General features: G+C 40.6%; 1 protein-coding gene across 14 annotated transcripts in view; it reads left to right on the top strand.

Annotated features, from left to right (window-relative positions):
- Nucleotides 1-23,921, top strand: part of ZMIZ1 (zinc finger MIZ-type containing 1) — a 364,045-nt gene extending 340,124 nt beyond the window's left edge. For 12 of the 14 annotated variants that reach the window (XM_052798268.1, XM_052798277.1, XM_052798269.1 and 9 more), the window contains 9 exons: nt 1,186-1,396; nt 2,613-2,718; nt 3,285-3,445; nt 3,755-3,822; nt 5,661-5,729; nt 6,264-6,511; nt 9,556-9,719; nt 15,532-15,780; nt 19,458-23,921. In XM_052798268.1, the coding sequence (XP_052654228.1) occupies nt 1,186-1,396; nt 2,613-2,718; nt 3,285-3,445; nt 3,755-3,822; nt 5,661-5,729; nt 6,264-6,511; nt 9,556-9,719; nt 15,532-15,780; nt 19,458-19,565 (1,384 nt within the window). In that variant the 3' untranslated portion in view covers nt 19,566-23,921. The remainder of the gene's footprint in view (nt 1-1,185; nt 1,397-2,612; nt 2,719-3,284; nt 3,446-3,754; nt 3,823-5,660; nt 5,730-6,263; nt 6,512-9,555; nt 9,720-15,531; nt 15,781-19,457) is intronic. The other 2 variants (XR_008236824.1, XM_052798271.1) reach the window with 2 other exon arrangements.
- Nucleotides 23,922-24,529: the final 608 nt, after the last annotated feature.

The raw sequence follows: 24,529 nt of genomic DNA, 5'->3' as shown, positions 1-24,529 counted from the left end.
AGAGAGAGCTTTCAAAAAATTCTTAATAAAATACTGAAAAAAAAGCCTGGAAAGACTTAATATAGATGGATTATGTTGAAAGGTCAGGTAATTTGTATTCTATACCTTTCTTTTTAAAAAACCCCCACGTTTTTATCCAGTGCTAAATCTTGATGTTTTGAAATCCAGAAAAGACGATGTTAAGTCAGAATTGAAATCTCTGGGTTTGGGTAAGGAAAATGGCAGTTAAGGTGATGATCTCCTGAATGAGTTGTTCCTCATGGATCTTACAAAGATATCTTCCTTCAGGCAAGATGAAGAAATGAGCACCTAGATTTTCAAGCATAAAAGATAAACATTCAGCTCTCTTTTGCTGTCATGAACAGCAGTATCCTGACATTTCAGTTCAGTTCTTCATGTTCTTTTAAATTTCTTCGTCAAATTACTCATTCCTAACACAAGGTTAACATCCATGTATGAAACTGAAGTCATAGTCTCTACCCACTTAATTTGTGATTAACTTAATCTCAGCCTCTTCCTTTTTTGGAGGTGTTACAAAACTAATTTTTGAGGAGCTAAATAGCATGTGGAAGTTATTATTAGAGAGGTGGGAGGAATTCATGCTCTGAAAGAAGGTCTAAATTGGGTAGATTTAATCCACAGCTGTGTTAATCTGGAATCACAGAAACAAAGGGGGTGAGATACAGAGGTCATTTTATTTTAGTTGATTTACCTGTTCCAAGGCAGGATTAGCTGTACCTGTATTTTGTGTGACAAGTACTCATTCAAATGTTCTTTTAAATGCTCTAAAGTAGTGAAGAACCCACAGTCTTCCAGCACAACCCACTGCAGCGTATCACTTTCTTGTTCTTAACTCTTAACACACAGGAAGGACCTACCTGATGTTAAAATTTTTCTTTCTGCAGGATCATTCCGTGGTCTAGTTTTGCAAAGTGGTTTGAGATGTTCCCTTGGGAAGTCCTTTATAAGTGTAAAACATTAACAACAACTTCATGGCATGCTTGCATCATTAATTCATCATGACTTACTTCTGTTAAGGGCTTTTATGAAGAAAGTATATTATGTAATTCACTGGCAATAATTCTGTAAAAATAATCTGATTGATAAAGTGTTCCTAGCATCAAAACAATCTCCTTCTGCAATGTGAAAGCAAACTTAAAGGACGATTTATTGGTTGTTGTACAGGTCTGACTTGGAATTACAGTTCAAGTGCTATCACCATGAAGACAGACAAATGAACACAAACTGGCCAGCTTCAGTCCAGGTCAGCGTTAATGCAACCCCACTTACCATTGAACGTGGTGACAACAAGACATCTCATAAACCTCTGCACCTAAAGCACGTCTGCCAGCCAGGAAGAAACACGATTCAAATTACAGTCACAGCATGTTGTTGTGTAAGTACACTGAGCTCACGGCTGCAGCTGCTGATGCTGAGTTTGCTATTTAGTACAGTTTGCAAATGTTGCCTTAGCTGAAAGAGCCTTACTCTCATTTTTTTCCATGCATTTTTCTGGTAAGGTGCTTGTTTGATGATGTTGACACAGTCAGAGTGCTAATATGGAAATTTTTGCTGCTGAATTATTGCAGAATATAGTGGTGTCTTTCTGGTGTCTCTGAAAAGACTTGTGGTCTAGGGGAGGAAGGAAGTTTGATCTCCTGCCTATTTAGCATGTGCCTGTGTAACAAGGCAGCTAAAGTGTATTAATGTAGAAGTAGATTATTGTGATGCAGACTGTTGTCCAGTAATAATTTCATTTACTTAGGCTATTAAACTGTGTTTGGTTTGACATGAGAACATCAACACCATAATCATTGATGGTGGTGATGATTTTTTCAAATAGCTTTTCAGATGAAAAAACTCATATTCCATGATGCAGTCTAGACCATGCAACTTTCCCCTTTCTCCTTTTCCATGGTTTAGTTACTCTCAGAGACAAGTACTGTATTTTTAATGCAAACTGTTGCACACACACAGTCTGAGCTTTTGACTGTTCTGTTGTCACTGACAAGAAAGCGAGCTGCTACCTCTCCCAAGGTCACAGTGTGAAGCACTTTCACAAGAGGCCATCCACCCATTTTGCTTTACTTCGCACTGATGTTTCTCTGCATAATGTCATTTATCTGGTGGCTAAGAGCAGGGGCAGCATCCTGTGAATCCACAACAAGCTCTGTGTTGGGGAAGAAGATTCAGTTGGTTCCAGACACATCAGTAGCAAATCATTTTTGTAACTTCCAATGTAGTCTGAGGGCAGGCAGGTAGGCTAGACTGTGTCAAAGAATCCAGAGTTTTAAAAATAAACCCTGATGTCAGAGATTAATATGTCAGCCCTATGTATTCTGAATATTAAGGAGGGAGTAAATGCAGAAAAACTTTGCTTTTTTTAAAGGCCTTGTATACATTATGCTCCTGGAGCACAGAATAACATACTGCACAGCATGCAGAATATCGCTAAGGGAGCGCATGTGTGCAGCAGAGCAGAACTGGCTTTCATATTTAAGCATCAGGCTCTTATGGAAGCCATGTGTCCAAGGGAAGAATGCAGCTCTGTTCAGCAGTGTATTTACCATGTGCGGTTGGTTCTCTTGGTAACGAAATGCATTTTCTTTCAGTCACACTTGTTCGTGTTGCAGTTAGTACACCGGCCATCAGTTCGCTCCGTACTTCAAGGTCTACTAAAGAAACGCCTCCTCCCAGCAGAACATTGTATCACTAAGAGTGAGTTTTCATTTTGTGTGGGTGATGACTTTCCAGAATGCCTATGTTCATTTGTGATACGGTATTTCTACACAAGATTTACTTACTTATTGAAAACCTTAAGCTGTACTTGTCAGGAATTTCCAGAACATCATGTGCATAGATTAAATCCTCGGTGTCCTCAAATGTTGAGGGCTATTTGGGTGGGGGTAACCCACAAAATACCAAGGACATAAGCTTAGTTCCCAGTGAGGACTCTCCCATTCCAGGAGAATCTCTCTGGCTTTTCCCCCATATTCGTTTTTTGACTTACCTAAAGCCCCCTGTATAAGGATTATTCTGTATTTATTTAGGGCTGCTTTAACTGCTTGTATGGCACTTTATTTTGTTGAGGGTATAGCTGATACGCATGTGTGTGATGGTTTGTTCAGGAGAATGTTCTAAATTACACAGAATACACCTATGTGGATAAATTGTCCATTAAATTGGCCCTTAAATGTTGAAGTGTTGGTCTTTCAGATTTCTACGTTAGAATTTACAGTACACGTGTGTTTTCTCACACATACACATACCCTCTTCCTAAACAGTAAAGAGGAACTTCAGTAGCGTAGCGGCTTCCTCTGGCAATGCGACACTAAACGGGGAAGATGGAGTAGAGCAAACTGCTATTAAAGTGTCTCTGAAGTGTCCGATCACATTCCGGCGGATTCAGCTTCCAGCAAGGGGTCACGACTGCAAGCATGTACAGGTGAGTAGATGCCAGTGGCCTGGTAGTATTCCCTCAGCCATGTGTTGCTACCATACCTTTAGCTTGGTTATTGTATGAGAGCGCCTAATGAAACGGGATTTCTTTGTGTCTATCAACCTGTATAATTAACTATATATATATGTTTAATGCAGAGGGAGAAAGTAAGCTATTTCGTTTAGTTTTCAGTGCTAGTAGGCTTTTTTAATGGCAGTTTTACTTTTTTCCAACTGATTCAGTTAATACAGTATTTTCCCTCGATTTCCTCTCCCCGCCCCCCCCCCCCCTCCTTTATTTCTTTTTGATACCTAGTGCTTTGATCTGGAATCTTACTTGCAACTGAACTGCGAAAGAGGAACTTGGAGGTGTCCGGTATGCAAGTAAGTGCAACCATACTAAATGAAATGCAGTTGTACACGATTTGACCAAATTCAGATCATATTTAAGGTCATGGAGGGGAGAAAAAGGAAGTGCTAGCATAAAGACCAATGAGAATTCTGCAATATTTCATAAATTGAAGAAACACCCTGGATTATTAGAAATTTAAAAGCAGATAACGAGATATTTTCTCACAAAATACATAATCTGTGAGCTCTTGTTACAGGCTATCAATGGGTTGTGCAGAGTTCAAAAGAAGCTCACATATTTACGTTGATAAGACAGATATCTATATAAAAGAATGAACTGTGAGTTTGTCTTCCCCTAGATTATGAAATATAAGCAACTACCAGACAATAACAAGCCATGGCAAAAGAATGGATAATCTATTCTAGAGTTATTCTTGTATAATTTTAATGTTGTAATGCCCACATTACTGAAATTCGAATATGTAGATACTAAAGTGTTCAGCATCCAGCTGAACATTAAGTAAGGATGCCAAATAACTGTCTCAGGTACTGTGCTTTGAGTCACAGATACGCAGTTAATGGCAGTGTTCGAGAAGGGGAATTTTGGAGACTGCAACATTACCCAGTAATTAGGTAGCAATGACGTTGGATCCTCCAAGGTCAAAGTCAACATCAAGTGCAAATTAAAGTGAGAGCAGAAAGCAGGAAGAATTCTAGTGCAGAATAAGGCTGATTTTAAAAAAGGTAAAAGATTTCTAAGGAGCAAAAGTTTGGAGTGATTGCTTAAAGGAAAAGAGGGATACCTTGGCATACTTTCAAGCTTATGCTTTCACCAGAGAGCTGGTATACTGCAGAAGAAATAGAACAAAAAGCTTGGAAGTGGTTACAGACTGCCCGTTCTTAGTTTAAGTGGGCAGAAAGAATCGCAGAATGTCTGCAGGCCAGTTCAGTGTCTGTAACCTACTGTGCTCAGCCCACAGGGTTACGAGTTTGTTCCAGCCTCAGCTGAGGAGCCAGGGCTCTTTAGCTCAAGCAGCTGTAGCTGTAGCAGCTTGTGCTTCAGCTCTGCAAGTCTCCAGTTCAATCCCTGCTGCACCAGCTGATGTTTGGTATAAACAGGAGTGGAGATTGGCCATTCTATCTGCTTCTGTTGACACTGCAGGCTTGAGATGAGCTTGTTTCGATGACTATCCATGATTGATACATATCCTAAAGTGCAGGTGCTTTCTCTGAACTGCCTGAATCTTACCTGTCTTCTAAGTCAGGCTAAAAATATCACAAGAATCAGATGTCTTCTTTCTTAATTTATGTATTCAAGCATCCAGGCCAAAATTTTTGTCCTGTTTCTCTGAGTCTGAGCACCTACATTCAGACCTAAGTGCCTATGTAACTAACTCATTTCCACATTTGTTTTGTTCTGTCCCCATCCGTGCTGATCTTAAGTAAAATAGCTATAAGATGTAGTTACTTTGAAGCTGTATTACTGTGTAGCTGAAAAAAAAAAGATCTAATTTGAAAAAAACCCAGTGCTAGCTGATGTTCACAGGAGAGATCTGCTATGTTTGAAAAGCCTTTAAATTCACAGTATATTTTACTAAAAAAATTATTTAAAGGATGTGAACAGCTTGTGGACACACACAAGTAGACGTATCCTTATTTCATCTGTTTGATGTAGAACACTATTATCCTGGTAATGCAAATGTAGAACTAAAACTGTTTGCCCCAAATCATTCCTAAATTATGTGTTAGAGATAGTAAGTTGGTGGGTTCCAGTCCGCTGATTTCATCACTAACCTATGCTTCTTCCATCCCTATCTTACACATGTGTAGCGATATTCTGACATGAGGTTTGGGGTTTTTTTCCTTTCTAGTAAAACCGCTCTGCTAGAGGGCTTGGAGGTTGACCAGTACATGTGGGGTATTCTGAACGCTATACAAAAGTAAGTGAACTTACTTATTTCTGATATCCAAGACTAAGCAACTAGGAGATATGTTAATGAGTACTGAGACAGTCACGCCAAAGTAAGTCTTAGTGATTGAACTTGAATATTCTATTTCATGGCTCCTTGGTGGAGTTAGTGATACAGTGAATGAGTTTCCATCTACTTAATAGATCTTTTTTTTGCATTATCTCTTGATGGCAGCCTCACCAATGAGGCAGAGGCAAGAGTGGGAATGGAGAATTGAATGATTTCTCGTATTTACAAGTAGTCCCTCTGATTCACATGTGGCAGACCACATAGATATGTTTGGATTTTGTTGTGTGGATAAACAGAGAAATGTGCTCTCACAGTTGCCTTTTTTAAAACTGGCTTTCGGCACACACTTGAGGACTGAAAGATCTTGAGGTTGTATTATACTAGAGCATTTCAGAACATTTGTTACCATGCACATTCTTACGGAAACTTCAGCAGAATTGATTAAGAAAAAATAATAATAAATTAATTTGCTAAAATTTTCACATTATTTTACAGCTCAGAGTTTGAAGAAGTTACCATTGATCCAACTTGCAGTTGGAGGCCAGTCCCTATAAAGTCAGATATTCACATCAAAGATGACCCAGATGGCATTCCCTCAAAGAGATTTAAGACCATGAGTCCAAGCCAGATGATCATGCCAAATGTGATGGAGATGATTGCAGCTCTGGGTCCTGGCCCGTCACCTTACCCATCCCTACCCCCTCCTCCAGGAGGCAACAGCTCCACTGAATATGGTAACCAAGGTTAGTTTTACAGCTTTGTGCACCCAGGCGGTCACTCTAGAAGTCAGTGGTTCAGTCAGTTTTGTGATTCAGGTATGTCAGTGCATCTTCTCAGAAAGATGCATAAGGAAAGCAAATTGTATGGCTGCAATTCTGAAATTCTGCATCAGTCTTTTCATTTAAGGTTCATCTGTTTAGAGGAAAATATATTTTAGTAACGAAATTGGTACTTGTCATACCTATTGCCATGCAGCCCTCCCTGAATCAACATTGTATGTTACCCTATGTATTCATGGCCTGCCACAATATACATCTTTCCTCATTTTTTCTGTCCATTTTCCTTCTGTTCCAATCTCATTCAAGTGAAGGCTCCTAGTGCTACAGAAGTGACAAAGTAGAGAACCTGACCCATTAACCCTGCTACCTGGGCCACTAAGTTTAACTTGTGGCCGAGTGGGTGACATTTGGTAGGCCACCCAGAAAGTGGATGACTTTTAACTGCTTTGCAAACATGTTTGCATTAGAAAATTACTTTTGAGTTCCTCTACCCATGTGCTGCCAGATTGTATTTAGTTCCCTGTTTCTTCGGCAGTGGAGATACATTTTCAAATGACTGGTATATTGTGAATAACTTAATTATGGTGACAATTCTGAAAATATGAAACCAGAGACTGTTTCTTTTGCAAGTAATATGATATGACTCAGTTCAGCTCTGGGAAAAGACCAACTGTTCACACCATCAGAATCCCCAAATTGATTACAAGGTGATATATGTGCTTTTTGCAGGCATTTGAAGAAAAATATAGATTGCATGCAAAATATGGTTAATTTGCTCCAATGACTGCAAAACTGATGACAGATGATAAAACTTTTTCAGTTTTCAGACAGATGAATGATTACTATAACAAAGCCAAGAGCACTGAATCACAAACTTTTCACTCGTTTAGTAGGAGTGAAGTGCAGTCAGAGCATGAGAACAGAGCCATCTATTCTTCATCATCTTTCTAGCTTATAATTCGGAATGGACAGGGTAGTCACATGAAGTGGAGTATAGGGTTTGTGTAATGACTGCTGCCTAGACTGTTACTTCCCTGCCTTCCCCTGTGGATCCTGTAGCAGAGGTAGTCATTGCTTCTCGGAGCCCTGACTCATCAACGGCAGGTGGAACCCACGCTCTCCTATGTCCCCTGCAGTAAGCATATCAATCCAGAGCACCAGATTATCCTAAATGTCTTTATAGGTCTGTCCCTCAGCATGTGGCAAAACTCTTCCCCCAGAGGAGGGCATGCTGCTGCGTGGCTGTAACTCCCTGGGCATACTGCCTTGCGTCTTCATTCTCCATCAATACGTGCAATGAAAGTTAGTGTTTAGAATTAGGTAAAGTCCTCTGATTAACAGTACTCTAGAGCAAAGTAGTAGTAGTAGTATTACTGCTGTCATTCATGTTTGTTTATTTGGGTTTTACAGTAAGCATACTGGAGTTTAATTTGCAAATATAACAAGTACTCAGTAACACAAGACCTTATTCCAGCTCACTGCTATTAAATCTTTCCTGAGAAGCAAGGCAAGACCAGCTATATTCTGTGAGACTCATCCAGTTTGCAGATTAACAAAATGAGAATTAGTAAGGGTCTGCAGTATTTACATGATAGATCAAAGTCCTGACTTCTTTGAGAAATACTCTTACACGGCTAATGACTTCTATTCCTCTGAGATTAAACTTCTGCTTGTGAAGCTGTGCTAAAGAGCAAATGATGCAGCTACTTCAGTTTGTCAAACTCCCTTCTTGACTTGAACATTTAAAGCTGCTGTACTTCAGCTGATGAACTGCAGCCTCTCTGTGCAAGCTCCAAAGCTATTCTATTATTCCAGAGCTCAGTATCATCCAACTCAGTTGCTTATACGAAATAGCTGAACGGCTTTAGTTCAATTTTTGCTGTTCATAGCAAATAAGCCACCAGAGTTGGTATCTCAGTTGGAAGTGTTAACAGAGGGATCTGGACAGAAAAAATATGGAGAGTAAAATCCCTGTATTGGGATACACGCTTGCTTTAGAATTCAAGTGAAGATCACTGGGCTGAGGTGGGACGGATCAAAACATACCAATGATGGTCATACAGTACTTGTCCTGCAGATCAGCAGGGGACTCCAGGCTTGTTGCTAGATGGTAGATGTGTCGGGGTAAGTCCAGATCATTTATTCTGAATTGGTGTGAAATTGTTGTGCTTTGGAGAACATTGTTTCAGACTGAAGTTAGGTGAATTTCATAAATTCACTAGTTTTTCGTTACGAGCATACATATCCACATGCTGAAACACAGGCTACAGGCAGCCAGTTTGTAACTCTGAAAATGAGACGAGTAGATCCAAGAGGGGAAAATCGATGTTATATTTGCAGACAGTCAAGTGAATTTTATTAGGTTTTGTGGGAGCAAGGAGAATTACATCACAAACCCCAGTTAGACATGAAGGCCTCTTTTGTGTTATCTTAATGGAAGTTGCTTTTTTATACTGCAGAAGAAGAGATAAAATAGATGCTATGCTATGAACTGGTACTATGGCATCTTTCTGATACAGTTCTGTCAATTAGCTTCCTCAGAAACTGAAGCAATGCTACAATCTTACTGAGTGCATAGAAGCATAGACATAAATAACACAGGTGTCCTATAAATAATTTTGGACTTGGGCAGTCAGTCTCAGTTGCACTAAGATGCTTCCAGATGCAAATATTCCATAGAATAAAATATCCCTTTCACTTCTCAATTTGGTTAAGTTTATGTGATGACTTGACAGTGGTTTTTCAAAACGCCAGCAGTTTTCAATTAGTTACAACACGTACCTGAATTATTATAGCAGCCAGTATTTGAAAGCTGAGTGATGTTTTTTCCTCCCTATTCCTCCAGTTCACTCCAGCAGTGGGGAGCACAGTGTTGTCACATTCAGCGTGGCAGTTGCCCTGTGCTGTGCAGGGAGGATACCATGCCACACAGCTTTTACAAGATACACTGAGAGATCAATGTTGGGAAACAAATAGTTTCTTTCATGTCACATCTGTTTCTCTTTTAGGCAACAGTTATCAAGGTCATGGCAATTTTGACTTCCCACATGGGAACCCCGGTGGCACGTCTATGAATGACTTCATGCATGGGCCACAGCTGTCACATCCCCCAGACATGCCGAGCAGCATGGCAGCTCTTGACAAACCTCTCAGTCACCCCATGCAGGAATCTGTAAGTAATGGTGCTGTGGATATAGATTGTCCTTTGTGAGTGTAAGGAGCTCTCATCCAGCTAACGGACTTGCCTTGTGAACTGCTTTTACTCTTTGTGGATTCCTCACTTTGGAAGTTTGTGAAACAGAGTAGTCCTGAGAAATGCCAAAAATGCCATTTTTAGTTTCTGGCCTTTTCGAGTTTTTGGAGAAGCATTTCTGAGCTTTTCAAATTGTCATTTAAGTTTGTTTATCTGAAAGAGACAACCTGGCTTGGTGTGCTTGTGTTAATCATTGTGCTTTGCTCTGACACCTGAAAAAAACTAGACTTCATTCCCTAGGCCAGCAGGGTCTGTGAATATCCATCTTCAGCAGACAGCTTGTTATAGCAAGACATTGACTGACTTCAAAGCAGGGACAATATCTTCCCTGGCTTTGTCCCTGAGGGCAAAATTTGCATCAAAGCATTTTGAGAGGGAATTCTACCCAAGTAGCATGAAAGGCACCTTTAAGCTGTTGGGAATAGGACAAGCCTGTAGATTACAAGGAGAGACGCTGCTGGTGGTCTGAGAGTGTATCAATGTAAGAGAGAATACAAAATGGAGGTTCCTCAGGCCTCAGATGGAGAGGCAGAACTGTGCGTTGGAAAAGCAGCTTGCTCAGAGCACTGGGTTATATATACAGAACTTTATATATCTCCAGAAAATGCAGTACTGCAGCAGCTAGGTGATAGAAAAGCTACCAGCAGCATTTTAGCTCTTGGGCATGGCTAGTCATCTATTTTAACTTGGGGGGTGGGGGTGGTGTATACATCCTTTTATATTCATTTAAGTTACAGGGCAGGGGCTTTATAGTGTGCTGTTACTGCACAGGAAGGATGTTTAACTTGACAAGTCATCTGTGCCGTGTCTTTAGTGAATACTAGAAAGTACAATTTCAGAATGTAATGAGGAAATGTGGTAGCAGATGCTCAGCAAAAGCCTGCTCAGTCAGTTCTCCTCTAACTGGCAGTGGGTTTTCCAAGGAGAGAAATAGGAAGAGAGTGGAGAGAGAGTTCTTGGTATAGCTTGGAGAGAGCCCAAGTAACAAGACTGTCTGCAAAGGAAGAGTCCAGAAACATAACGACTTTAACACTTTACAGGCTAATAAAGGACAGAACAAACATGCTGTAAACTTAATTTTACATTGGCAAATTCCATGTACTGAGCTTAAAGAGCAGTCTGAATTATCTGCATCAAAACCAACCATACAGTATTAGAATATAGTAGTGAGGGGAGCTACTACCAACCTGAACCACTCACAGCTGCTTTTCTTTGAATCAAAGCCACAGGGCATTATTCTTTGCCTCCCATTACTTGACATCTACCTCTTGACTTTGTCAGTTAATGGCTATACCTTTGCTATAGTAGTTGTCCCAGTGAAATCTCTGAAGTGGTAGGGATATGAAGTGGTTGAATATGAAAGTGAAGAATCTGTGGCTTTCTGAAAATGGGACTGGTTACAGATGATAGCAAAGGTGAAAGTTGCTCAAGGCTATGCATGTTCCAGAGCTGTAAGAGGGTATTTGGGCAAATGTTAATAGATTTTTGGTTCTGTGGGCCAGTCTGTAGCAAATCTGATACTTGCTTATGATAGCTGGCAATTAAAGTAAACCTTTGCCTTGCTTCTCCCTCATCTATCATTATATGCAAGCTATACTGTTTGGGAACGGGAAGCAGCGCTAAAGCAGGTTCCATCTAGTTTATGTCAGTGGCTGATTTTCTCTAATGAGGATCTGTTTTCAGGTCTATTAGCACAAGGGAATTAGATTGACCTTGTCAACGTAGGCACGTAGTCTTCAGACCACATTTGAGGACTGTTAGTGCTCCCACACAGCTGCTTCAGTGTTACAAAGTCTCTGTTTTTCTTTCTCTCTTTTTCTCCTTCTTCATTTCTTCTCTCTCAAAAATGAACTGTTTGTCTGTAGCAGACACTCAGGAAAGGCAGCTTTAAAATTACTGCTTTTGGAGAAATGCATGCCATTAACACATTCCTAAATTGTGTAGTTGAATGTCTCTGGACAGACATCTCTGTATGAAAATAACTATAAATCGCATTGTGTAATTGAACTAAGGTTTTAAGATATTGCCTGTGCTCTTGTCTGGCTTTCAGTCTTTCCTTTTTACACATTTAATGTGTATTTTATTTTCATCTGCTACTCATTTTGACCATTTTGTGTTTACAAGGTGAGTCGAGACCCGAGGTCTATCTCTAACTGGAGCTGAATGCTGCTGAGGAAGCTCCTAATTTTCCTATTATGAAGATTTATGTGGTGGCCCTTATATAATGGTAGGCAGAGAAAGTTGACCCCTCCGGACATACTCCGTAGGCCACTCCAGGAAATGCAGATGTGTTTGCTCAGTGTAGGTAGGGCTGGGGAACCAGGGCTGGATCATGAGAACTACCTTCTCTCAACACTGCTGTTCCACTCCTGTGGAAGAAGAAAAAATCAAGACCTGAAACATGGCTAGAAGTAATACATCTTCCACAGTGTAAAGTGTTGTGGGAACTGTAGAACAGATGCTTCTATGTCAGTGCAAGACTGCTACAAAATAGCTGCCACAATCACATCATGTTTGTTTTCAGAAATCGTAAACAAGTTTTAGACAAAGGTGAATTCAGAGTTAGCTCTAGCTTAGTGCTTATTGTAGACAGTGTAAGGAGTGGTACATGGCAGAGCAATGGATGGTCACACCACAGTTTCATGTACACAAGGAGGTGATATGAGCTGGTGCCACTGTAAAAGTCATTGGTCTTGTTTCTATTTTCACTTTTCTTCTCTCTCACACCAGCACAAGTGTTATTTGAGCCATGAAGTGATCTGGATCCAGGTACTGATGTGATTGAAAACTACTTCAGAGGGCTGGGGGTGGGGAAGTTTAGCTTTGATCCATGTCAGTTCCTCAGTTGAGTTCACTGCATGTCTGCAAGGATGCACCCAATGACAAAGACATGGATGGGAAAAGTGGCCAAGAACAGCAGCGGGCAGGATGGCATCTTTCAGTGGTTCTGCCAGCTAACCCAGCAAAAGAGTTGGTAAAACTATGACCCCAGTAATGGAGAGAGATATAAACCTTTGACTTAATCTGCGGATCTTTTTTTTCACTATCAGTTTTATCCTGAGATAAAAGGAACATTGTTCTGCAGCTGGCAGGTCCTGTTGCTCTACAGCTATACATCTCTGCACTCCTAGAGGTCACTGTTGGGCTCATAAAGAGTTCTGTTGTTTTGTGCTATTAAGCTGAAGACGTAGTTGTGTCTGCTATAAGCTTTTCTTTTACAGATTGTAAATGTTTTAAGAGTGCCAAAGTTTATGCTCCTAAACACAACTCTGGAATTACTTTGCTATGGAAGCAAAGGCAACTTTGTTAGACTCCGTGTTCATAGTGTGGGTTAGTGTTTTTAAAATAAAATGATGGGAGTTACAGATGCAAGCTGAACATGCACAAAGTGTATTGCTTAGAATCTTTTTGCACCACGGCAAACTTATCATTAGTTAGCTGAATGCAAATAGAAAAAGGTTGAAGTCCTGAGCATTTTGCTTTCTCACAGGTAAGATGGTAGAGTCTGTGGCCTAAGTCAGATGGATTTTGAACCTGCGATGGCTGTTTAAGATTATGGTGACCCTCAGTCTTACAATGAACAATTACTCCCTACCCAGCAGTTACTTCAGGGCCCAAGATACTGCCTTATCAACTAAATATTTATATATATAAAATGCTTGTCTGTACAAACATAATGTAGAATTTCTAACCTGCTTATTTGTTTTGAAATATGTCTGAGAATGTATTAATGCCTCTTGGTTTAAATAATTATTGATATAAACATGCCAGTATGACTCTTGCTTTGTGCATTCAGGGATAAATTTAAGATACTATTCAAGATAATCCTGTTTTGTTTTGTTTTGTTTTCCGGAAACTGCTTTCCCACTTTAGCAACACTGTCCGAAATTGCTTTTTACTTTTTGTTATTAGTAAGCTTTCTTAATTTCCACACTTTGTTGCACGTGTCTTCAATGAATGAAGAAGGAAACAGTACTATTTGGATAGACATCTACTTTCACTTGGACTTCTGCAAAGTTTTTAGGCTGCAGATTCATTTACATTAAGGTGTGGTCTGTGAGCAGATTTTGTACAAGTTTACCCCTAAGGTAACAATAATAATATTACAGAATACTTTCCAAGTAGTCAAACTGTGACCCTAATGGAGAGAAGAGTGTGTAGCAGTACTTTTTAACAGTTACTTTAAATGCTCATATGGGAAAAGAGGCCCAAATGTGGTGTCGCAGATAGAATCCTGCTCGTTTCCACCAACCTTCATACTACCATACTACCAAAGAAAAGGACCTCCGTGTAGCTGAGTATGGCTGTCCCAATGGATCAGTATGCAGGTTTCAGTTTTCGTAAGAGTGGTGAAACGTATTTTTTTAAAATGTTTGGTTTCGTAATTTTTTTTTAACTTTCTGGGAACATTTTAATTAAGTTTTGTAATAACCTCCCTTTTGCTTTCCAAAACTGAAGACTAAGGTTAAAATAACCTTGCAGTTTACTGTGATATGAAAGGGTCAATGCTGACATAGCATTTTGCCGGTTTCTGTTGGCTTGGCTGGATGAATTTCATGCTGTCCTTGTATGTATCTGTTCTTTTATTTCAGCTCCACTTTGTGGCAATATGTAGCATTCCTCAAAAAATGTTTACATTTTTTGCTTCTCCATATACCCAATTAGCATGAGGCATCTGATTCTGAAGCACTCAGACACTTCTTTCTCGTGGCACCAAGGTCAAGCCCCAGAGAATCTACTAGCGTTAAATGTGACATGCAGCAGAAGGAAGAATTGGGCTTGTGTGCGTTTGTTGCTTCTCTGTCATGTGAGAAAGACTTTTCCCCCATTCTTCCATAATAGGGTTTGGAAGATGCATGTGGTTTGGTAGTTTATTCCCCTACAGAAAACATAAAAAATACTAAGCTTTCACTAGAGAACTTATCCATGGCATGAATACAAAACAGAAGGGTGATCGTTAGCTTAGTTTAAGCTAATGCATTGTACTTAGCAGTCAGGAGGTGTGCAGCCACCTACAGCAGCTCTGCTGATGGGTGGGGAGCTCTCTAGCTGAGCTGACTTGGGTTTTTGTCAACCGTCAGAACCCATGAATATCAGCAAGGAAAATCTTAAACCCTTAGAAGGGTTGTTGCATTCTGAAAAAAAAAAGGAGGGGAGGAGTGGGGCAGGGCTGGTGTTTGCAAGATGTTTTTAATGAGCTGAAACACAAATAGGCAGCGGTGTCAGGAAGCTACCCAATAACGGAGCTGAGCAGAAATTATGCATTTTCTCGGTTAATCGGTTTCCTGGCGTAGGGACGTTATTCAACACATTCTCCATTCATTCATGGAATTTTTTAGGGCAAAAGCATCTGCCTTGCTAATGCTAAGCAGCACCCATAAGCCTCCTTCCCTCCTCTTTGGGGTTTGTTATTTTGCATCTTCAAGCACAGTTTCCCACATCACAGGGAAGCAAACCAACAGCACAAATCCAATGTGTTTATCTCCCCCTTGCAGATAACATTCAAAAAGCTGAAACACTTCCTCCAGCATTGGGATATGGAGTTTTCTTTTCCGATTGTGCTTTTTTATTTCTTTCTTTGGGGTTCTTTTGTGGTTTTTTTTGTTGTGTGTGTCTTTTTTTAATTCATTTAAGTTATTTCCTTTTGTAACATGCGGTTACAGAGTCAGGCACCGCGAGCACTGTACCTTGTGGCCTCACTTTCTTTTCCTGCTTTTTTCCTCCTCCGCAGATCCCTCATCCCGGCAGCACTGATCAGTCCCATACTTCCATGCAGCAAGGTTTGCACGTCCCTCACCCCAGCAGCCAGTCAGGGCAGCCATTACATCACAGCGGGCCTCCTACCCAGCAGTCCCGGCAGCCGCCCCCGGCCGCTTCTAGCAACCATCCACACAGTGACCTGACCTTTAATCCCTCCTCAGCCTTAGAGGGTCAGGCTGGTGGACAGGGAGCACCCGACATGCCGGAGCCCTCGCTGGATGTAAGTCTGTGTCATACTATCATCTGCCTGCCATAGCGTGTGCTTCGCATCGCGGCGGGAGGGCAGGGAGGGCACGGGGACGGGGAGCCGCTTCCACAGCACATGCCATCCCTTCATGCTTTGGTACATGGGCACAGGTGCTGCAGCCGAGGTGACAGGGTGCTCCCGGCTTGCTGGGAGAATGGTTCTGGTTTGGGCAGCTGCGTGGTGTGTGAGCCATAGCCTCTTCCTAGCACCAAGGCAGGCATTTCTTCAGACGGCAGTTCAGGCACCAGGCTGGGAGCCATCTCCTCCCGTCCCCCTCATCGCTGGACGGGAGCTCCCGTGTGCTCATCTAGACCCTGAAGCCATCGCGGTGCCTGCATAAGAGGAAGGACGCAGCTGTGTGTGGTTTCTGACTGTGGCAGAGCTGTGCCAGGCGAGCTGCAGGCTGAGCCCTGCAGCATGCCCTGGCCGGTGGGAGGGGGATCTGTGCTGGCCCACCCTGTGGCACTGGCCCAGCTCCCTGTGGCCAAATCCAGGCTGTGCCCATGCATACCCGCTCGTGCGGGTAGCTCAGCAGCACAAGTTCTTCCTCCCGGTACGCCACATAGGAAGATAAACAGCAGGGATGTCTTCTGCCTCCTTAGCCACTATGGGAGGCACCTCACAACTAAACAAAGATAAACCTAGTTTTAAGGCCAAAAGTAATCTTCCGTCTCTTACCATCCATTCAGTGGAGCTGGAAGTGAATTATCTGAGGTATCTCTCTGGTTAACCACCTACCTCCTGAAATATAAATTCCTTAGCACTAGGATTGGATTTTCATTTGAGTTCTGTGTTCCCGTATGTGTATCTTGTGTCTGTTCCAAAGTCTGCTGCTGCACAGTGTAATTTTCTGAGAGAAATGTTCGCCTCTGTGCCTTGGATTTATATCTGTATTTACTGTTGCTGTATACTTACATCTTCCCTGTCACACACGAGCACTGTGCCGGCAGGTAGCCTTGCAGAGGGGAGGGAAGGGGTTACGGGAGGGATGGATGCTCCAGTTACAGGAACAGTGCTCAGTGGAGTAACTTCTATCTGAACCAGACTGCTGCTGTTTCACACAACACAGTCACATGCACATCCTTTGGGAGCGGTAGTTCATGTGGCAATTAGACTTCTGAACCCTTAAGGACCCCGTATGAGCAATATTAATAGGTGAAATAAAAATGTCTTTTTTTTTCTTCAAATATTTCAGCAACATAAAGTATGCTGTTATGGGTCAGGCACTCATTCCTTGGTGAAAAGCAAAGCAGAAAAACCTGTACATTTATCACAGTACTGTGGTTATCACTGATGGAGGCATGCTGGATTCTTAATGGGAGGCTGAAATTACCTTAGCTAAATGAGAAGCCAAGTGCTATATAGTGGGGGCAACATAGTTTTTTGAAATATCTGTGAGCTCAATCATGAGCAGATGGATTATTTTAATGGGTTTACCTTTCAGTGGCTGTGTTGTGGAACCAGGCTGAATAAAGTCCCATGCAGCAAACAGAACAGGGGACTGTACCATGGACAACTTGGTCTGCTCCCTACTGACACGGTCACATTAATTCTTTAGGACTTCAATGTGATGCAGTCTAAGGTTTAACCTGGGTTAAAGGATACACCTCATACAGATACAGGTGACCTGCACTTGTACCTCAGACAGCAGAGGCACCGAGAGTCCAATGACTGGTTAAACCTCTCAAGTATTCGCTTCAGGAGCACTGGGCGCACGTCTCCAGATTCTGCCTCTAAGTCTAGCACGTTCCTGTAGCTTCTGCCCCCTTCCCCCTCACAGCCCCCGGTGCTCCTCCGTCTCTTACCTCTGCTCCAGCACAGCACCCTCAACGCCCAGCAAGTCCTTTCTGAGGTCTCTGGTTTTCACACCAGCTGGGCAGCCAAGGCAAGCCGAGGTCACCCTCGAAACTTAGAATACTTCATCTTCAGAGATACTGAGTATATTGTTTAAAACTTTCACCTTTCTAAAAAAATTTTTTTAAAAATCCCCTGTATACAAGAATGAGTCTCAGAGACGTTATGTTAAATTTTTAAGAATTGACTTGTAAAATCATAGGACAAATTCAACCATTTTTTACTTTCTATATGTTTGGTGGGGCCGCAGTTTTATTTTGGGCTTCTGTACTAGGTATTCATAAAAAATTACGATAGCAGGTGAAATACATTTAAAAGCCTTATATCTTTAGTCTAGTACTATGACAATAGCATTTTTACCACGAATAAAAGGAGGCGGTATTTTAAGAAAAGCATTCCTTCTGGGAGATTCTGTTTATGTAAACTTGACATTGCATTTTTTTCTAAATGCTTAGGAAGTAATAAACTTTTTTCTGCATTTCATGTTTAGCTTATTGAAAAATATGTTCATCCATATAACATTAGAAGATGAAGCTGCATTTACACAAGAGTAATAGAAGCACATAAATATAATATTTGCATGCTAAATGTGATGCAGTCGTGATGCAGTCAAGCTTTTAGTCTTATAGTACTTGAAAACATAGAATGACTTAAAATTAATTTCTCATCCCTCCTGTTGAGTTTGTTAAAGCAGTCCATATTTTTCTGTCTTTGCTTTAATACAACCCTGAATATAAATGGAGTTTATTACAAACTCTTCCCTGCCGTTTTTTATATATTATGACACTTTTACTCTTGACTAGGATATGGTGAGATGCAGAATAAAACAGAAAACATTGCCTGGTACACAACCCAGGAGTTACGATTTGCTTGTTATCTGTCAGATCGAAAACAATCTGAGTGATGGTTGGAAAGACAAAATTTTGTATTTGAAACACAGTATTAATGAAAATATAAATAAAAGCCCCACAACTATTCCTTTTGATATTTTAAAACTTTGTGGAGATCAGTGCATCTTCTGCTGGATGGGGTGTTATGCTCCTGACCCTTTAAAATGTCTGGAATTGCATGTAATGCTGTAGTTGAGAAGTACTTCCAACCACTGTAAACTCACTGCCACAGAAAGGAAGAGGACTCGTCCACCTGCCTTGCCACTCCCCTCCCCAGGCCCTCCTTTCATTTGGTTTTTTTCCTCTTTTTTTTTTTTTTTTTTTTTTTCTGGGCTAGTTTTAACCCTGGGTGAGTTCCCTGCTCCAGCTCACTGCCTCAGAGCTTACATCAGCGCACAGAGGCATTAGGGGTGGCTGAGGGCTGAGGAAAGGGTGCAGGCTTTGGGCGACCATCTCACTGACATGTGCAAGTCAGATAGACCAGCCTCTGTTGATTTACCTTAAAGCTCAAATGTGTATTACTCAAACTGCATGTTTCAAGTTTTTAATTCAGTCTTCTATATGAAACTAACATACATAATGAGCATTTATCGAGAAGTTTCTGTCAGCATCACTAGCCAGGAAATATACTTTGTTCATTGATGAACTTTGTGATGGGGAGGTTGATTGAGAAACCCTAATTGAGATGGTCATGTAATTCACAGGTGAAAACTGAGTAATAGAGACTTTCATGAACAAGTGGATAATGCATCATCTTAGAGTATTAGGTTTGTGTCGCTGCCTTCTGATTTATTTGGATATATACATATGAAAGCCAGTTTCCAGGAATGTGTGGTGTTTAATCCCTTTTTTTCTCAATTGTGTTTCTGTTATCTGTAATTTTCCTTTTATCTCTATATTTTATAGCTGCTTCCAGAACTCACAAATCCAGATGAGCTGCTTTCATACCTGGATCCTCCTGATTTGCCAAGCAATAGCAATGATGACCTTCTGTCTCTCTTTGAGAACAACTGAAACCATATGTATTCTCCCTTCCCTTTCACTTGTTCACACGTGTGTGGCTGCACAGCAAGGAATCTTAACACTCCTTTTCCACAAGAGAAGAAAAAAAACTCACAACTTGATCCAATGGTGCACTCCCTGCTTTCTTCATCTCAGAACTGCTTTTGTCAGCTTCAAAGACTGCGAAAGTGACGGGAGAAAAAAAAAAAAAAAAAAAAAGCAGTAATCTCCGAGTCTGCTGTGCTACACGTGACAAAGAAGCATAGACAGTTGTGCAGCTATTGGAAACCCCATTTGTTGTTCATCCTCTAGAGAGAGAGTTCTGTGATAAACATAGTGTGAAGTATCTTGGCAAAAATGAATCTTGGCAAGGGAAGAAAAGGCAACAAAATGGAACTGTCTTTAATTGACCCATCTCAGAGTGTCCTTCCAACGCATGTTCTTCCATTTTTTTGAAACTGTATCTCCCTCCACCCCACCTCCCCTCTGCCCCCCTCCAACCACAGGTTTGCGTTGGAGCGATTGTCCTGGCCACACACAAAAAGAAAAACAAAATCACGTACAAAGCTCAAAAAAGCACAAATCCTACAGTGAAGTGGCAAAGATAGGGAAGACCTACAGGCCCGTCAGAGGGAGCCAGCAGTTTAGCTAATGCGACTTCAGTAACGGAGTCCTGAGAATCTCCAGGCTGTAGCCATGGGTGTTGGTATTTCTGCGAGTGCAGGAATCTTAACCACCTCTTTGCAGAGGATTCCTCTGGCCGAACACACAGATTGGAAACACCCAGGAAAAATAATAATAAAAGTTTGCCATGTTTAGGGATTTTTTTGTGGTTTTGGTTTCAAATCAGTACCGTTTGTGGCTGCATTAACATCCAGCTGTTGAGGTTGCTGCAATAGATCTTTTTGCCATGTACGCCATACGGAATGGAAAAGAGAGGGAGGGGGGATGCAAACCAAACTGTTCCTGATTATTACCTACAGCCTTCGGTGCCCCGAGCGTTTGTGTCACTGTCTGTACTGCACAATACATACATAGTAAGACAAGCTGGGTTGAAGGCAGCCAGGAAGTCATTGCAGGATGGAGGGAGAGTAACATCACTGTCTGCATAATTATTTTTAATAATCAGCTTGAGAAGGGGCATTGACATTGGACAGACATCTTGCAACATCATTTTTGTTTTGCTTTGCGTTCCGTTTTTGTGACTGTTACAGATAATTCAGCCTTTTTCTTTTCTCCTCCTTCAGTTTCTTTTTTTAAACTTTGGCTGCCAGGATGAGCTCTTTCTCCTGAAGGACTGGGCATGGGGAGAATAAGTAACTGTTGGTAGATTGCTACTGCCCTCAAGAGACCCTGCTGCCACAATCACTGTCTTGCCCCTGTGATCTGTGCTTCTGGTGTGGTTGCTGCTCCTGCATGAGCTTCCTATTGCTTCTGTGCCCATTTCTGTGCTCTTCGTCTCTCTCTCTCTCTCTTTCTCTTTCTTATAAATGATGTACAGTAGCTGTGTAAGAAGTGCATGTGTGCCAACTTTGCCCTTGTGGTGCAACATTTCAGCTTTTGCCCACTGTACAGTTATTGGTTTCGTTTCTTTTTGTTACTAAAGCAAATTTGACCCTACTCCTTTTCCTCATCCCAAATCCAATCAAACACCCTTCGTTTGCTCGCCACAATACGTTTTAAACTGAAGTGCCAGGCAAAATTTTGTTTGTTCCTGTCGGTTTGACTAGATAGCTTCCTAGCCCTCTGTGTTTAGTTTGCAATGCTGTAAATGGCATGCTCTGTGCTTACGACTCTGGATTTGCTTTCCTCACCAAAGTCATATTTGTAAATTCTTTGCGGTTTTTGTTTTATTTTGCTCTTTTTGTTAACGTTTCCCACTACTGCTGTACATGCGTCATGATATATATATGCTAGTCAGCAGCACCTTGCTGTAGATATTAAAGGAAATGGCAGTTTAGTTCTTTTATTTTCCAGTAGGAGTATTGAATCTGTCAAACATATTATGTAGAGATGGTCCCACACTTATATTTTTCCTGTTTCAAGTTTTTTTAAGAAAGGCGCTGTTCATTATGCAAAATCAATTATTTTAAGAATTGCTATTGTAAATATATTTGTGAATATTTTAGTATTGTCTTTGATAATATTCAACATTTTCATGATCTGGTTATACTTTTGCTGGTGTTTTTAAATACCTTGTCTGAAGATAAATATGGGTCCTTTTTTAAAAAAGAAAATTGAGGGTTCTTTAACAGAATAAGGGAGTTGTGTTTTTTTCTTTTTTTCCCCCTGTTTTATTTTGATGAATTAGCCCAAATTTCATATCCATTTGTGTGATGAATGAATTGATACATCAGGCAGTACCTGGACAATCAGGGCCCAGCTCTGTCGTGGAAACATAATAATAAGTGATTGCCTAGGGAAAAAAAAAAAAACAACTAACCGACCGATATTGATGGACTGTGGGTGACTGTGGGCTGGTCATGGCAGAGATTTTGTTCGTTTGCCGAAGTGAGCGGAACACCTAGGACCAGCTGTCCGAACAGGTAAAGATGCACTAAGGCAAGCAGCAAGTATGTAAGGTACCATATTTATATCACTATACTGGTGCTCCAGTCTCTGAAACTGGGGCATGGTAACACTTAGGGATGTTGGTGGGTGGGGGAGGGAAACAGTATAGTATATTTTATTCTGCTTAGAAGTGTCTTTTTTCTTATGTAGGCTTGACAACCTGTAGAGGATCTCTGCAGAATATTAATGATACCTTGGTGTAATACATGGTAATATGGTTGTGGTGTGGTGCTGCTATCACACAATTCCTAGGAAGACCGTTCTTCAGTTACAGATGTGTTTTGTAGCCATTTTACTGTAGTCGTTTCCCCCTGTATTTCTGCTGCGTTGTTTATATAGGTATTGAAGTCATTTGCAGGGGTGGCTAATGATAAACTGACTTTATGCCCTTAGAGTTTGGGGTTTTTGTTTGGGGGGTATGTTTCTTAAGCCATAGGTTTGGGAATAAAGATGATTTCTCTCTATTGGTTGGAACTGGTTGCTCAGGTGTTTTTTGATTGATTCTATTTAATGTTCCACCCTCCATTGATTCCTGAGCAGCAAAGTTAAGTCACCTGAAATTATTTTTCTCTTAAACACAACATTGGTATTTTAAACCAGGTATGTTAAGGATTGACCTTTTGCTAACTGGTAGTATTTAAAATGTATCATTTAAAAGTACCTGTTGGAAAGCATAAAGGGGAAAAAAAACCACCCCACTATAGATATTAGCAATACGTTTGGAGCAGTGTTTGCATCTGCTTTGTACAGTAATAGAGAATTAAAGTGGACGGTTGATATTTTTAAGCTTACAGAAACGTTTGGTTTCTAAGCAGAACTTAAGAAAATACGTTTTTTACCCATCACCCAAATGTTGGACATTTAAGACAGTTTTAAAACTTATCTGTCAGCTAAAATCAGGTACTGTATAGTGGAGTCAGTATGAAAAAGCTTCTAAATGAAAATTTAGTTATTTTTTTATCTGTTCACTGCCGTATTAAAGTTTAGAGAAAAAAACCTAGCAAATAGGGTAATCACAGTCATTTCTTTTAAAGCTTAATTATTATATGAAATTCCAGTAGTATTTTTATTCTTCTTTTTTTTTGTTTGTTTACTTTTTAATTGTTTCCCTATGGAAGTTCATCTGGGAAAGAACCCACAGAGATCTACAGTTCTGCTGCCAAGACATTATTATAGGACTGACAGATACACGCCAATGTCTGCAGTGGAGACTCAAGGGACAGCTGTACATATGTAAATGACAAATAGAGACATGTTAACAGAAATGCATTCATTTTCCTTGGAATGTGCATTGTTTTTATTTCACAGGAAAAAAAAAAGCTTGAAGCTCCATCTTATGTGGAAAATGAATCCTGTTTGTTAGCGTTTGTGGAGTCTCAGCATTTGTTTCACTTTCACTTCTGTAATATACTCTGATCCTTTGTTTTGTTTTGTTTTATCTACATGTAATATTTAGCTTACGTGTACTAGTCTATCACCTGTGTATTTTTAGGGTGCTACAGAAATAATGAAGAAAAATAAGGGGATTAAAAAAAATTGTAACCAAATTCATACTTTGTACAATTTTTGATATCACGATCAGAGAAGAATTAAAAAAAAAGTACAATCTGAAGTAACATGCAAAAATGGCCATTGTCTTTGTTTGTACATTGTATGTACAGTACAATGCAATCATTTCATACTTTAAACTGGTCAGAAAAAATAATTGTGATTTTTAGTCTTGCAAAACTGTATGTAGTTAGATGATGTGACAACCTAATATTTATCTAATAAATATGTATTCAGATGAAACCTGTATATTAGGTGTTCATGTGGTTATTTTGTATTTAAAGATCAAATTATTTGACTATTGCTAGACATTTATATACTCTGTTGTAACACTGAAGTATTCTCATTTGCTCATGTTAATTTTTTTTTCCTAAATAAATCTACAAAATTAAGGTCTGGCTAATTGGCAGCTGCTTTGTAAATTTTGAGTTTCTTTTTGAAATAACCACCTTCCCCTTTGCCCTCCCTGGTCTGTGTTAATGTGGAAGTCAGTTGGGCAGGATGGACCTTTTCAGGGACCAGGACTTGCTGCAGGAAGGGAAAGGGGCGAACCCCCTGGAAGAGGCACAGAATAAAAGATTATGAATGCAAATTTACTGATAGGCATGGGATCACATAGAAAAAAGTCCCTGCCGAGCAAGATATTGGCCACTTGCAGTTCAGTACACAGGGCACTGCGTATCACCTAAACAAGTAGTACTTAAAAAATGGCCATGGCATGCACAGGTCCTGTCCCGGCGGAGTTCTGCGCCCATACTTAGCCACGGCCACAGATGCCAGTCACTTTGCATCTGAGAACTTGTTTTAATAGAGAATTACTGAGTATCTCTGCATTTGTATATGGCATTTGTGGAAGT

This window comes from Harpia harpyja, chromosome 10 (genome assembly GCF_026419915.1).
Source record: "Harpia harpyja isolate bHarHar1 chromosome 10, bHarHar1 primary haplotype, whole genome shotgun sequence".
Lineage (NCBI taxonomy): Eukaryota > Metazoa > Chordata > Aves > Accipitriformes > Accipitridae > Harpia > Harpia harpyja.
The sequence above is the reverse complement of the archived record's forward strand: the minus strand, read 5'-3'. Positions and strand labels throughout refer to the sequence as shown.